The sequence below is a fragment of the Gymnoscopelus braueri genome (assembly GCF_963280865.1).
Source record: "Gymnoscopelus braueri genome assembly, chromosome: 13".
Classification (NCBI taxonomy): Eukaryota; Metazoa; Chordata; class Actinopteri; order Myctophiformes; family Myctophidae; genus Gymnoscopelus; species Gymnoscopelus braueri.
Genome location: NC_137615.1, coordinates 54,306,289 through 54,321,936, shown reverse-complemented (window position 1 = coordinate 54,321,936; position 15,648 = coordinate 54,306,289). Strand labels below are relative to the sequence as shown.

At 42.5% G+C, this 15,648-nt stretch overlaps 2 protein-coding genes across 4 annotated transcripts in view; both read left to right on the top strand.

Annotated features, from left to right (window-relative positions):
* Positions 1-15,648, top strand: part of pdxdc1 (pyridoxal-dependent decarboxylase domain containing 1) — a 77,366-nt gene that overhangs the window by 53,617 nt on the left and 8,101 nt on the right. For all 3 annotated transcript variants that reach the window (XM_080448486.1, XM_080448488.1, XM_080448487.1), the window contains 4 exons: positions 7,974-8,095; positions 8,665-8,757; positions 9,021-9,117; positions 13,832-13,930. In XM_080448486.1, the coding sequence (XP_080304612.1) occupies positions 7,974-8,095; positions 8,665-8,757; positions 9,021-9,117; positions 13,832-13,930 (411 nt within the window). The remainder of the gene's footprint in view (positions 1-7,973; positions 8,096-8,664; positions 8,758-9,020; positions 9,118-13,831; positions 13,931-15,648) is intronic.
* On the top strand, positions 1,924-3,948 carry LOC308099739 (signal recognition particle subunit SRP72-like; the record flags this gene model as incomplete). Its single annotated transcript, XM_080448489.1, has 1 exon — positions 1,924-3,948. The coding sequence occupies one exon, from the start codon at positions 1,924-1,926 to the stop codon at positions 3,946-3,948; it is 2,025 nt and encodes a 674-aa protein (XP_080304615.1).

Genomic DNA, 15,648 nt, shown 5'->3' with positions numbered 1-15,648 from the left:
AGTAACCTGGAGGATGTCTACATAAATCAAACTAGAAACAGAGAACGCTACATCATTAAAACAACAGCTTACCTTGACGCTACGAGCACAAACATGTCACGCAACCCGCCGCGAAACAAGGAAATAGCGGAGGACCTGGGCAAACACTGTCAGTGGCAGTCTAACACTCTGCCTGGTCAGATGCCTAATATGCTGCTCTGAAAGGGTGGTGCTACTACCCGCACCGGTTCCCAGTCCCACTGATTACATATAGGTGTTTTAAAAGGCGATCTAAAAGAACAAACTAATATTATTAAATATAATAATTGCGTTGCGTGATCGCTATAGATAAATAGATATCCGGCCTCCGGATAGAGGTCGTGTGATTCTGAAGCACGCTCCAGTGACATACAGTGAGGTCACTAAATTCCACAAATTGCAGCGTGTTTCTGTCCACTCCCAATGGAGTTCCACATTCCATATGGAGTTCCACATGTCTCCAGAGTACAGACTGGCACTGCACGAGAAAGAGACAACACATATCTTACAATAAATGTGCAAAGTTTCTGTACGTATTTATTTCTGTACATCCTTCCGTCTGTAGTTCATGTGTCTTGAGAACTGTTTGAGTCCGAACTCGGCATGCGCGTCGCTTGTGACAACCCGAGGGAGTACCATTCCCTGCGTTGAGTCGATCAGATAGGCGGTTTTCCAGAACCTGACCGATAGGGCTATACATAGGCATATATGGAGATCCAGTTGTCCAGAGCCACAGATCCGACCACTATGCCCATATATGGTCATGCGCCTTTATGGAACCTACCGACTTCAAACTCGGTGCACGCATCAGCACACTGAGAACTCGAGGGAGTGTGGTGCCTGGCGTTGCGTCTATCGGATATATGGGCATATACTGATGACATCAGGGATTATATGGGCATGAAAGGGACAAGGACAGATAGATACAAAGATCTCCATATATGGGCACAAAAGGGACACCATTTTCATCGTTCAATCCAAATCCAATCCAATCCACTTTATTTATAGAGCACATTTAAAACAGTGTTGAACCAAAGTGCTGTACACTCAGTAACAAAATACTAAAATATTAGATTGGTGCCCGTTGGACACTGATCTAGTATTGACAATAGACATAACCATATACAGTATAGACAACAGACATATTTAGGAAATCCACACATCTGTGTATGTCTGTATGTCTTTCCACATGTGCATGTATTTCTGTATGTTTGACCACAGTTTATGCCTAGATATGGACATGACTGATGTCAAAGTACTGATGAGATAGATGACTGACATGATAGACTGGCTTCTATGTATTTCTAATAACCGGTACTGGACTAGTATTGAAAATAGTATTAACGACTGAGAGAGAGAGAAGGGCAAAGGGTGTCTGAGAGAGATATTTATGTTAATGCCTCAGATAGTAGCAAGAAAGCGCCATTGGGCACAGCCTGTTTTTGTTTGCATGGAAACAAAGGAAAACGAAGGCTTTCACGACGTGCAGGTTTGTTGATATACTGTAAGGTCGCCATGGCTACTCAATATGTTTGAGTGAGTCACTCCATATTTGGGCATTACTGATCTAGAACTCCATATATAGAGCGGAGCTGGCTGACACATCTAAGTGTGCCCTTCACATATGGAGCTGGCTGACACATGTACTGTGAGTATGACCTCCATATATGGAGCTGACTGACACAGTCTGACATCATGGTGATGTCGAAGAATCCCTTTGTTATCATGGTGATGTCATTCCAATTCCCGCCAGACGGTATATATAAGAATGACAGTCTCAGATACAGGCTAGCTCTAACTCTACAAAGTTATAATAGACTAACAGTTTAATCCATGCATTTTTCTGACTCATTACAAATTGATAGTTGGGACTCGATTCAGTGTTTCAAAGACAAACAGTGAAACATGGCGAATGCAGGAAGCTCTGTGGTCTCACTGTGGACCGAAGTGAACCGCTGTGGACAGACGGGGGATTACACCCGGGCCATAAACTATATCAAAACCATTCTGGACGAGGTCCAAGATGATACGACAGCCCTTCACTGTAAGATTGTGTGTCTTATCCAAAATGGCCACTTCAAAGAGGCATTGGATGTCATAAATGCCCACTCTGAGGTCTTTGCCAGTGACACCGTTGTTTTCGAGAAGAGTTACTGTGAATACCGGCTGAACAGAGTGGAAAGTGCCATGAAGACCATTGAAGGTGCTTCTGAGCAGACTGACAAGTTAAAGGAGCTCTATGGCCAAGTTCTTTACAGACTGGAGCGCTATGAGGAATGCAAGGCTGTGTACACGGACCTGATCAGGAACTCCCTGGATAAATACGAGGAGAAGAGGAAAACCAACCTAGCTGCTGTAGTCGCCGCTCTGAGTCAGTTGGAGGAAGAAGCCTCCCTGGACGATCTTGGCCTGCCTGAAACGACGTATGAGCTTTGCTACAACGCTGCCTGCACTCTTATTGGTCAAGGTCAGCCTATAGAGGCCCTCAATAAACTCCGGCAAGCAGAAGAGCTTCGTAGAGCTTCCTTGAGTGAAGATTTGGATGTGACTGAGGAGGACATAGAGTCCAAGCTGGCTGTCATCCACTCACAGATGGCGTACATCATGCAGTTACAAGGCCGGCCAGAGGAGGCTCTGCAGCTCTACAACCAGGTCATCAAGCTCAAGCCGTTGGATGTGGGGCTGCTTGCCGTGACTGCCAACAACATCGTTACAATAAACAAGGACCAAAACGTGTTTGACTCAAAGAAGAAGGTGAAGCTAACGAACGCTGACGGTGTGGAGTACAAGCTGACCAAGAATCAGCTGCAGGCCATAGACTTTAATAAAGCCCTCCTTGCCATGTACAGCAACCAGGATGAACAGTGCAGGAAGCTGGCATCCAGCCTCCAGACGCAGAACCCAGGTCACCCCCGACCTGTGCTGATACAGGCGGCCCAACTGTGCAGGCAGAAACAGCACAGCGAGGCAATGGAGCTGCTGCAGCAATTCTCCCATCAACATCCAGAGACTGCAGCCAGCATTAAACTGACGATGGCACAGCTGTACTTGATTCAAGGTCATGTTTCAAAAGCATGTGACGTCTTGCGGTCAATTGAAGATTTCAAGCACAAACCAGGAATGGTTTCAGCCCTGGTGACGTTGTACGCCCATGAGGAAGACATTGACAGTGCCGTCGATGTCTTCAGCCAAGCTCTTCAGTACTACCAAGCCGAGCAGCCCGTATCCCCGTCACACCTGGCAATAGTACGGGAAGCCGCCAATTTCAAGTTGAAGTACGGACGGAAAAAAGAGGCTATCTGTGATCTGGAGCTGCTTTGGAAGCAAAACACCAGCGACGTGCACACGTTGGCCCAGCTCATCCTGGCATATTCCTTGGTGGACACGGACAAAGCCAAGTCCCTGAGTAAGCACCTCCCGTCCCCGGACGCCATGGCTTTCAACGTGGACGTGGACGAGCTGGAGAAGTCGCACGGCGGTGCGAACTACGTCAGGAAGAAGACCGCTAAAGTCACGGGAGAAACCCTGCCCAAAGAGCAGGAAGGCCAAGGCACTGTCAAAGTGAAGAAGAAGAAAAAGAGAGGGAAATTGCCCAAGAACTTTGACCCCACATTGAGCCTTGACCCAGAGCGATGGCTGCCCCTGAGGGAGCGCTCCTACTACCGGGGCAAGAAGAAGGGCAAGAAGCAGGAGGAGGTGGTGGGCCGAGGAACGCAGGGAGCATCGGCAGCGGAGTGTGACCAGCTGGATGCCAGTAAGACAGCTAGCAGCCCCCCAACGTCTCCAAGACCAGGCTCTGCGTCCGGCTCTGCTACCACCAGTACTGGGGCCTCTCTCCGCCAGCAAAAACCTGCAGCCTCCTCAGGGGCTCCCCGAAACAAGAAGGTCCCCCAAAAGAAGAAAAAAGGAGGGGGGAAAGGAGGCTGGTGAGCAGCAGACACAAGGCCAGACTAGAGGGGGTAGAATAAATCTGACCCAGAGTCATTCATTGAGACACTCCCATAGACTTCTGTTTACATATAATATATAATATTCAATAACTGGTTTGGATTCTGTCGGGCAGAAACCTTCCATCTCCACATTTCAACTTTTTTATGTTTTTTTTCATAAATGAATGCCCTACTTTACCTTACAAGAGTGTCACACTAAAGTAGCAAACATAGAAGATATAATGGGGGTCCTTGAAGGTTTTGAAAACCACTGGGCTACGCTAAATGGAACAGAGCCTTTAGAATCATTGGTAACACCTGTGAAGGAATCTCTTTCCAATATGGCAGCTGTGCATAGGGCCCATTAAAATACGTACTGTACAGTATTGTGTGGAATGTGTGCGTTTCAGGGGCTTTACCTTGCCCTGCAACCTCTTGATTTGAGCTGTTGTTTTTAAAGCTGCAATCCAGAACTTATTTTAATGTTTAAATGTTTTAATCAATGTTGTTTTTGGAACCGTTTAAAAACAGGAAAGACCCTTTTGTTATATAAAAAAAAGAAGTCCTTGTTATTAACTGTCATTTCAGCTAGGCTATTTCTGCTAATAACGCAGATGACACGATGTTTGAAAACAGCAACGGTTGATAGGTTCGGTGCATTATCTGTGTCAATAGACGCTCTTTGAGCTTTTTGCATTTAGTGAGAAGATGATATCGACACTGCCGGTTGGAAACCTCATATGTCCAAACTATTCCTTTATTATTTAAAAACAATAAAATTAAGACCTGAGGTTGATTCTACAAATACCTTCTAAATCAGTAGTTCTCCAACTTTTTTGTATTAAAAAATAAACACTTTCAAGATTTTTCATGAATGTTCAAAAATAGCTCACAGCGTGTCACGTCGTGCTGCCCTGCAAGCTTGTACATCTGCTATTTTTGAATAGCCAACGCTAGAATCTAAAATGACATGGATGCTTTCGTGGTCTTAATGAGTTCTAAATAAAATCGTGAAAATAGCAGATGTGCAAGCTTCAATGTGTCCCACCACAACACGTTGTGAGCGTGTAGATCTGATATTTTCACTACTTTTGTGTGACACCTGTATGATATAGTATGGCATACATTAAGAACAAAAAAAGTTTAAATATGGAAATACAAGGATTTTGCCCGACATCGACGATATCCAAAGCACTCCTCTGCAAAAAACTAAACAAAAACAAACACCTCAAGTCATTTGGAAATGTATAATTTATAATAATAAAGATAAAATGTATAAATTGTGATGTTAAAGCAGCATTATGTAACTTTCCTCTTTCTCGGATTTGAACCCGTTTTTCTGCGCAAGTGCTGAATTTTTTACCATTGAGTTAATAAAGCCTGCCTGCTTGCTCAGGGGATAAATTGAATCTTGACCATCAGGTCAAAATCTGTGTCAGATCCTGTGTCTGGTGAGACTTGACCTTTGACACGATCTAAATGTCTCAATAGAAGAGCAGGGAGACAAAATACAACCACCCGAATTGTATAGATTATATTGTATTAACATACTCTACCATACAGATTGTATACGTTATGCAAGGGACAATTGACGGGTAGCTGTTCATTTAAAAAAAAACTAATGACCAGCTACCTGTCAATTATCCCGTTTATTACACGGCTACTTGATAAATAATTTAATAAATTGATCCTAAAGTAACAACAAAACAAAGTATTTCCTTGCTTATGGCAATGAAAGTATTCCATAAGTGTTGCGCTGGGTGGACACGGTCGCCTCGGAAAACAGGCGGCTGATCAAATAGAATACATTTTTGGTTACTGCATTGTCTATTTCTCGCTTCAAATGTTTACATGACATGGTGTGTTTGTTTACATGGCTGTCATGTTGCATACATCATTACATCAAGCAGCACATGTTGATATGAGCAGGTGCTCTGAGTCTTTGATTAGACAGCGGTCTGTTATTGAGCTCATTGGTCATTATCCAGAAATAACACGCCGTTGAATTAAGCGATTGACCAATCAGAATCAAGCATTCAACCAAGCCGTGTAATATATTGTATTAACATACAGATTGTATAAGTTATATTGTATCGACATACTCTCCCATACAGATTGTACACAATTCACTAAAAGATGTTACATAGTGCTGCTTTAACATTGTCTAATAATAGTGCTTCCCAGTGGATCTATGACATCATCTTGATGATGTCATATCTAGGACATCAGTCTTCTCCAAATATGGACAGGCTCAGATCGTGGATCGATCTGAGATTATGAATTCACAAACTGAACAATATACACAGACACACACAGGACAGCTTGCCCTCCAGGAGTCACACCGTAAAAAAACATAATAATAAAATAAAATAAACATAATGCAAAACATTCAACCCCCTAGAAATGTATAATAACTAGAGGTTCTAGAGTTCACGCCTACGTTGCACCGCCGATCCGACTGATATGGCCATATATTGAGATCTTTGTATCTGTCAGTCCTTTTTTTATGGCCATAAATTGAGATACCTGATGTCATTAGTATAAGCCAATAATGGGCATGGCCCCTTCTGTGGCCATATATGGAGATGAGTGATTTGTTTGTGCCTGATGCCATGATGACACATTGACAACACACTCCATATTTGGGTGTAGCTGCTTTGGGAACTCCTTAGTATATGGTTATGGCTGAGTCATGGTGACATGAGTGTGATGGCGTGGTCCAACCGCCCACCTGTCCTCCCTTAAGCCAATTTTAATATAATAGGAGTAGTGTATTTTATTATTATTATTATTATTAGTAACGTTTATTTGAATAATAATAAATGAGACTGTAGAATAATTAAACGTTTAACATAGCCTATTGATAATATAAACTTTATGTTTTATCAACCGTCATTGAAATTTTCAGATTCTTCTTTAAGAAGAAGTTATTACAGTAGTAGTTAACATTCTTTGAAAAGTTCAGCTTTTTTCCCATTCCTGTGGCTATGACTGCCTTCCAAAGTTTGCGGGTCCTGGGTAGACAACCCGGCCTGGCGGAGATTGGCGGAGATCTACGCCCTGAGGAGGACTGGTCTGGTTAAAGCAATCAATTCTGCATGTTTCAGGCCTTCAGTAACTGTTGTCTTGACTTCAATTTCATATTGCATCAATACGAATGATGTATTGCCAGACTGTGTTGCGAACGTTCAGGGCATACTTGCCAACACTGGCCTATAGATGGAGATCCCCATAAATGGAGACGATCGACCTACGAAGTCGTCATAGAGACCCAAGACGTGCCATAGATACGGGGTCTGACATATGCGAACCCTTCCCAGAGACTCCATTTATGGAGATGGCCGTCACGTCCAGGACTGACGTCATGGTCCCATATTTGGGCATAACTGACATGGGCAGCTCCATGTATGGAGATATCTGACACTATCTGACATCCTCGTGGTGACATCAGGGGCACAGCCAGCAATATAAAGGTCGCTGGAGGCCCTGGTTAAGGCAGTGTCCTCAGCGACGCTCGAAGAGCATCTTAACTCTCTCCAGAGTACCAGGATATTGGCTGGCCTTACAACCCAGTTAATCACGGATTGCAGAGTCAGGATGACTAGCTGGCCTTACAACCCAGCTAGGCCTTCACAGTGGCTCTTGAGTCCGGTTCTAAACAACCAGCCGATTATCTGTATTACAGACTGTCTCTCTCTCTTCATCTCTCTCTCTCTCGCTCTCTCTGTCGTAGATTGTGGTGGCATGTCCGCTACGTCGACCTGGTCGCTTGTTTCACTCACATAAGCTGGAGCTAACTATATTCATAGTTGCGGGTTGCTTTTGTTTGGTCTTGTTTCTGAAGTGTAGTTGCTATATTTATTTGAAAATAGCTGATGTAATAGGGTTCAAGTGGTAAAACTGGTCGCTACTTTTGAGCTTGTTGGCAACACCGGAGCCACCCAAACACCAAACCCCAAACACCCACATGTGCACGAAAAGCTGCAAATGTGTAGATAGTGAATGTTGTTTTATTTGTCCTTTTAGGATCACAGTGTGGAACAGAACAGAACTGTGTATTTGTTGGCATGGCAACAGAAGACCTTGATGTTTGTGACTTGGTGGAGACCATGATGAGCCTTGGGACAGACATAGAGGAGAGTGGAAGGGTAGGATTATTATTATTATTATTATTATTATTATTAGCCTGGGGACAGACATAAAGGAGAGTGGAAGGGTAAGATGATGATTATTATTATTATTATTATTATTATTACCCTTATTATTATTATTACCCTTATTACCCTTATTATTATTATTATTATTATTAGGGATGCACCGATACATCGGCCATATCGGCCGATATTTGCCACTATTGGTCAACATCGGTATCCCTGGCACAAAAGGGGGAAATAGTAACACCATAATCCCTAATTATTATCAGCCTGGGGACAGACATAGAGGAGAGTGGAAGGGTAGGATTATGTTGCCTATATCAGTCTCTGTGTACATTGTATAATGCATATTATTATAATATCATTATAACTTTACATAAATGTGTCTATAAGTTGTGAGTGTTGTGTATGTTTTAAACGTGTGTGTGTGTGTGTGTGTGTGTGTGTGTGTGTGTGTGTGTGTGTGTGTGTGTGTGTGTGTGTGTGTGTGTTCTGCAGTTTAAACACACATGATGTGTTGCATATACTGTATACAGTAAGGTGTGTATTAATGTTGTGTACAGTTGTTGGAGAACATGACGGACGTGGTGAGGAAAGGCATTCTGGAAGCAGAACTCCAGCTGCAAAAAGCCAACCAGGACAAGCTGATGGAAGAGGTGTGTGTTTGTACACAACATCAGTATATCAGTGTTTTATATCTGAGCCAATCCCTCTATAAATGCACACATCTGCATATTTTGTCCTTCATGCATCTTGAGAATCGTCCGCCTGATTGACTTCAAACTGTGTGTGTGTGTGTGTGTGTGTGTGTGTGTGTGTGTGTGTGTGTGTGTGTGTGTGTGTGTGTGTGTGTGTGTGTGTGTGTGTGTGTGTGTGTGTGTGTGTGTGTGTGTGTGTGTGTGTGCGTTCTCGTTCTCAGGGCATGTTGAGACAGCTCCCCCTAGTGGGCTCCGTGATGAACTGGTTTTCTCCAGTAGAGAGCTCCATAATGGGCAGGACCTTCAACCTTAGTGCAGGTACTGTGTGTGTGTGCATGCGTGCGAGTAATCTTATTGCGGATAATTAGGATGGAGCAGTGAACTAGCTTGTTGATACCTGTGTAAATAATGTTAATCTAATAATCTATTCAGTTTGTTTGTTCTGACCATTTGATGTTGAAACTAAAACAAAACAAAACATGAGTAAAGTATTGGTATCAAAATGTAGTCGCGATTATATCATCGCGTGCGATCATATCTACAAAGTAACTATTTACTAAAGTTTTCAAATAATTGTAGTGGAATAAAAGTACAATATTTGCCTCTGAGATGTAGTGGAGTAGAAATAAAAGTATTGACAATTGGAAATACTCCAGTAAAGTAAAAGTACCTCAAAATTTTACTTAACTCTTTCACTGCCAGACTTATTTCTGGCTGCGTGCACTCACTGCCAGCGATTTTTTGATTTTTCTTACCTTTTGAAGTAGTCACAGAATATTTATCTCCAGTATGATTGATCCCCTGATGGTTACTAATCACAAAAATGTCATTGCGACCTCCCGTTCGCTTTTATAAGTCTTTGAAAATGGCATGTCTCGGCCAAAAATACATAATAAAAAAAAAGTACACAGGAGCCGAGATACATGATTTTTAACACATTGTTTGCCAAAAACGGTCCGGACCGTTTTTGAAAAGCCATGCGTGGAGTGCTATAAACGGTCAGGACCGTTTTAGCCAATTCATGTTTTTTATATATTTTTTCCACACGGGGCGCCCTAACTTTGGGATCATGCACGGATTCTCTACAATGGAAAGGCCGGATGTAGATCCATGACAAAAACACTTCCTCTCGGCCTCTCCCATTATAACTCCTTGAGAAAAAGCTTCATATCTCCATTTATTTTTAACGTGAGAAACGAGCCGTTTTTGATGGGCGATCACTCTGCAATGGCGGATCGCGTTAGAAATATTATTGTTCCAGGCGATAGATGGGACCCTCCACCGTCGTGCACGCAGCCTTTGTTTACATCCACGTCCTCGTCGTGGCTTCTACAGCACGCAACATATCAGTGTACATGGTAAGAAGCGCTGGCACTAGATGTACCCTGTTTTAATAAAACTTTGGCACTTAATGTGTTAAGTAATAAGTTAACTAAGAAGTGAATGGAGCAGCAACTTTTTTATTATTATGTTTTTGGCAGTATTGGTAATCGGGGAAAAAAACGTTTTTTAACGTCAGTGGCAGTGAATGAGTTAAGTACAGTACTTGAGTAAATGTACTTAGTTACTTTACACCACTGGTTGTCATCCAATACCACTTGTCAATGTCAAATGACACCTATGCTTTCCCGGTTTTAATTGGTTCAGGGAACAATTTTGTTTCAATAATTAGAATAATAATAATGAACAAATCCTCTATTACTTTGACTAGAACTTCGGCCCCTCTGCGCGGGGCCTCAGCTCTAGCGCCCGCGCCCACGTAGCGCCCGCGCCCACTTGGCAGCGCATATCAGTGGCGTAGCCAGTGGGGCCATGGCTCGGTCAGTAAAGACCCTGTAGCGCGTCTGATATGTGGCATAGAGGGGCGGATTTGAAATCTCCAGAGAAAACATCCGTGGGCTACCATTGGTTCAGCGATCTGCGCGCCCGCCCTGCGCCCCTACTCCTCCCCCAATGAGCAGTATTGAGAGCCCTGACGTCACAACATTTGGAGTGATGGCCACTGCACTCTGGTTGGTTGGAATACACCTAGGGCCCAGGTAGAACCCACTTATAGCCCCCCCCCCCCCTCTTCTTTCTATGGAAATTAACGTTGCGATGGGAACGATGTACAAAAACGAATTTCACCCACTTCTTTACCTTGTAAACCTGTGATGTGACAATAAAACTGATTTTGATGCCCTCTGATTGCGCAGCAACGCGTCGCTGCCATTATGTTACATTGTGTCACAAAAGCCCACAAGATAAACTAAAATGAAACTCTTCAACGGGCTAATTAGGTAGCATTGATGACATTTACCAGACTAACGTTCATACAGGTTGTTGGTAAGATGTGTAACATAGCCGTTTCAGTCACGACAACAGCGTTAGCATTAGCCGCATGCTAACGCTACTCGTTCGTTAGCTTAGCTACACGCTAACGGCTCATTATAGGCAGCGCTTGGCTAATAGTCATTTAACCCAACTAACGGCAACACAGTAATGGACATAAACATTCACATACATGCTTTAGACACTATTAGCAGGCTGCATTAACAACCATGGGCAAAAGAATCCAAGTTGCAGGCCACGTTAGCAGCCAATGCTGTGTACGATGAGGGTTGGCAGATCTGTTTGTCGTATAAGCGATTTTGGGCTTATGTGGGCGCACCATCTACAATGGAGTAACTGAGCAGGAATATTAACATTCACCACACTAACGTTCATTGTTGACAAATTGATTGCACAGCCGCTTCAGCCAAGTTAGCGTTAGCTACATGCTAACGTTGAAAGTGCGTTAGCGTTAACCGCATGCTAACGGCTCATGTTAACTCATTCAGTGCCACTGGACGTCTAAAACGTCCGTTGTAATAAGCCCTGTGCCACAGGACGTCTAAAACGTTTTGAAAAAAAAATTCAGAACCCAAGATATGATGATTTGAAAATGTTCTGCTCCATTCACTTCTTGTTTAACTTCTAACTGAATCTCGGCTCCTAAGCACTTTTTTTTTACAATGAATTTTGAATGTGGCACTGAATGTTTTTTTTTACAATGAATGAGTTAAGTTATGAATAATTTATGACAGTAGTGGACATAAACATGCGTTACATTAGTAAGAGGCTGCAGTGACCTCAAAGTCTTGACAATATGAATGACAGGGCGATTTATTCGAGAAATGACGGTGATTGTGCTGTCCAGCTGGGCTCGCAGAACAATCACGGAGGCCAGCCGTTGCTGCGTCAGTGCGTCTGACTGTAATGGCGGCAGCGAGCTATCTGAGCGAGTACTTGATGCTGCTGTCTGGAAACTGCCCTAAGCATGACACAACCAATGAGAGTTAGCGCTTAGGTTGTTGCTAAGATACGGCACATAGCGTCTCTGCCCCATAGCTTGTAGATCTCGCGAACATGATTGGCGTAGCCTGCGTTAACTTGCCAGGTCTGCCTTTTGTATAAGCGATTTTGGGCGTATTTGGGCGCGCTTTTGGGGCTCGTTTGCATTGACCACGGCAGCGCTTGTTTCTCGTCCGTTTCACGGATGTGGCAAGGAAGGTGCTCAGTTTGTGTCGTAGATGATGATGATTGGCTGTTAAACGGACCATCCGGAAGTAAATTGCGAGCTGTGGAAGTGATTTGCATAAGTATTGGGGCATAATGCGTTTCATATTAATTGTACATTGTGCAAGTACAGTAACGGTATGGGAAGCAGCTGTTGTTACAGGCAGAATATTGTGGAATTTTCGGTGAAAATGTGGAGTTAGTTGGGCCATGTGTCTGCTTGGAGACTGGCCCCATACAATCGTGTACACTCCATGAGTGTGGCCGCCAATTATGGTAGCAGGACTAGTGGTTATAGTAGTCGACTAGTTGGTCAAACCCCTACTTCACTCCCATTTTCAATAATTGGTCCTCACTAATGTATATTATAAGATGGCTTAATTTCTGTCTACTCTTCTCATTGGTGGGCTGTGGACTGTTCAGAAACATGCCTACAGATGACTATTACCTTGGAATAGATGGGGATTCCAGGGTAATAGAAACTACAGCCTTTCTCTTCCTTGAAAGTTAGCATGCTGAAATAGAAGCCATTGATAACAAATAATAAGAATAAATGAAATAAATTCTTGTTTGAAATGTCTGAACTGTCCACAGCCCTCTGAGACAGTGAGTAGACAGAAATGGTGGCATCTTATAATGAGCATTAGTGAGGACCATTTATAGGACGATAAGGTTGCGATGGTTGAGGGTCCCGTCTAACGACTGGAACAATAATATTTCTAGCGCGATCCGCCATTGCAGAGTGATCGTGCGTAGAAAATGGCTTGTTTTCACCACTGTAAAAAAAAGTATGGAGATATGGACCAGTCCATTCCATTTTACATTAAATGGAATGGACTATATATATATAATATTTCTTTGTGTGACATTGTAGTTTGATGAGGTAGGGCATTCATTTATGAAAAAAACGTACAATACGGAGATAAGAGGTTTCTATTTGAGGTTTCTATTTTTCAATTTTCGATACATGGTTGACGATACAATACATGGACGATATTGGTTCATTCATGGCGATACGATACGATTCAATGATTTAAAATCGATACAGTAACTATTTAGCAAAGTATGTGTATAGTGCAGGTTTTTTTACGGGAAACATTTATTATTATGGATATAAATACGTAAACAAAGTGATTCTCTGGCAAATACATGGACATTGTATTTGAACACATATGGACAAACCCACACCTTGACATGAACGCAGAGATTACACACATTTATCTATATTTAAGTGTAGCTATATGGAATGGAAAAGTAATTGAACCCCTCTTTTTCTTTTTTCTTCTTAAAATCGCTAAATACAATGCACTAGTACTTAGTATTGATATGATCGATTATTTGCATTGCAAAACGATACGATAAGATACAAAGTCAAACAATACGATATGTTGCTGTTTACATACTGATATACTTTGATTGTTGAAATTCAAATTGATATTTCGATGCAGTTACTGAATCGTATGTTAATATGTTGCTGGGGTGTTGTTGTCCACAGGTTGTCTAGACTCCACAGAGTCCACCTACAACACCAAAGCTCAGATGGGCAGATTGGCACCTCAATCTACACCCACCTCATCCAATAAGAGACTGTCAGGTACACTATCTACACCCACCTCATCCAATAAGAGACTGTCAGGTACACTATCTACACCCACCTCATCCAATAAGAGACTGACAGGTAGGTACACTATCTACAGTACACCCACCTCCTCCAATAAGAGACTGCCAGGTACACTATCTACACCCACCTCATCCAATAAGAGACTGCCAGGTACACTATCTACACCCACCTCATCCAATAAGAGACTGTCAGGTACACTATCTACACCCACCTCCTCCAATAAGAGACTGTCAGGTACACTACTGCTGCTCCAAACCTGCTCATCGGGAGCAATTAGGGGTTCAGCGTCTTGCTCAAGGACACTTCGACACTAACTCTGGGGGAGCCCCCCAACCCGGCCACTCTACCCCTGAGCCACTGCCGCCCCTTATAGTTAGGGAATTTTAGCAATATGTGTGGACCATCTGTGAAAAAATGTACTACCAATAGCTTTCTTCACCAATGTGTTCTTATAGGTGTCTAGAATCACCTCTCAATTAATATAAACCCAAATCCTCGTGGAAAATCCTGGAGAGCCAATCAAAGTTAAGGAGCCCAGAGGGCTTGGGTGAAAAATATGTAAGTCTAAAATGAACTTGTGAGGTGTCTAACTAGGGGTTTTCAGGGGTGCTGAATCCATTCCAACCATTATTTTTGAGTAAAAATGTCTCCCTGGCCATCTAATATTGGTATATTGGTTATTGTTAGTGTATAATCAGTGTATAATCAATGGTAGGGGATTGGGGTGTTGTTGAATTGATTCTATTCTGAAAAATAAAATAAGAAAATATTGCTAAACACTTGATAAGAGTGTACACGGGATACACTGTCTGCATGTGGGGAAGGAGCGGGAGTGTTGCATCCTGGCAAATATGTCTGGACGATTTTAAGGTACGGTAGTTTATCTACTTTTTGGCATTTATTTTCCTCTGCTGGCAAAACTTTTGATTACTGTGAATTTAGATGTCAATTTTCTCTAGCCTATTGCTTACATTGAACAACCATTAGTTAAACAATCATGACACTTGTCTTTTAGTAGACAACATGGAAGAGGATTCTGTAGCTTGTGGCTTAAGGTGCTTCATCTGTGGTGGTCCTGAGACTGAGCTCTCAAAAGTCACCCAAAAAGGCTATGCATAGATTTTGTCTTATTCTGAGAGTGTGGATGATGCAGCATTAATCAGAAGACTTCATGAGGACTGGAAAAACTGAGATGACCCCAAACTAAGATACCATTTGGAATGCAAAACCGAGCTATACAGTTGTGCAAGAAGTATATCCACTGGAAGTTTTTTTTCATTGTGATGAAAGTTGCCACTTGCAGATTTCAATCCTATTCTATGTTGTGAGTGACATCATGATTTAATAAAAACTTTAAACATAATCTATTCTTTAGAGCAAGATGAGCAACACCAACGGCCAGACAGGAAGAAAAGACGCAGGGCATTGTCTGGGTCAAGTAGTTCAAGTGCTAGCTGGCACACTTGATCTACCATAATACTTGCTGAAAGAAACCCTGGTAAGTCTTTTGTATGTAAGATTCAAATGATTTTTTATAATAGTTTTTCTTGCTCCTCATTGTAGGCTTCCACTCAAAGTCAAATAATTTAATCATGCACATACTGTATGTGGCTACCTTTTATCCAGACAGAGCTTGGCAGTTGTATCGTGCACCTGATAATGTCTACCAGGACCGACTGAAAAGGAGTTTG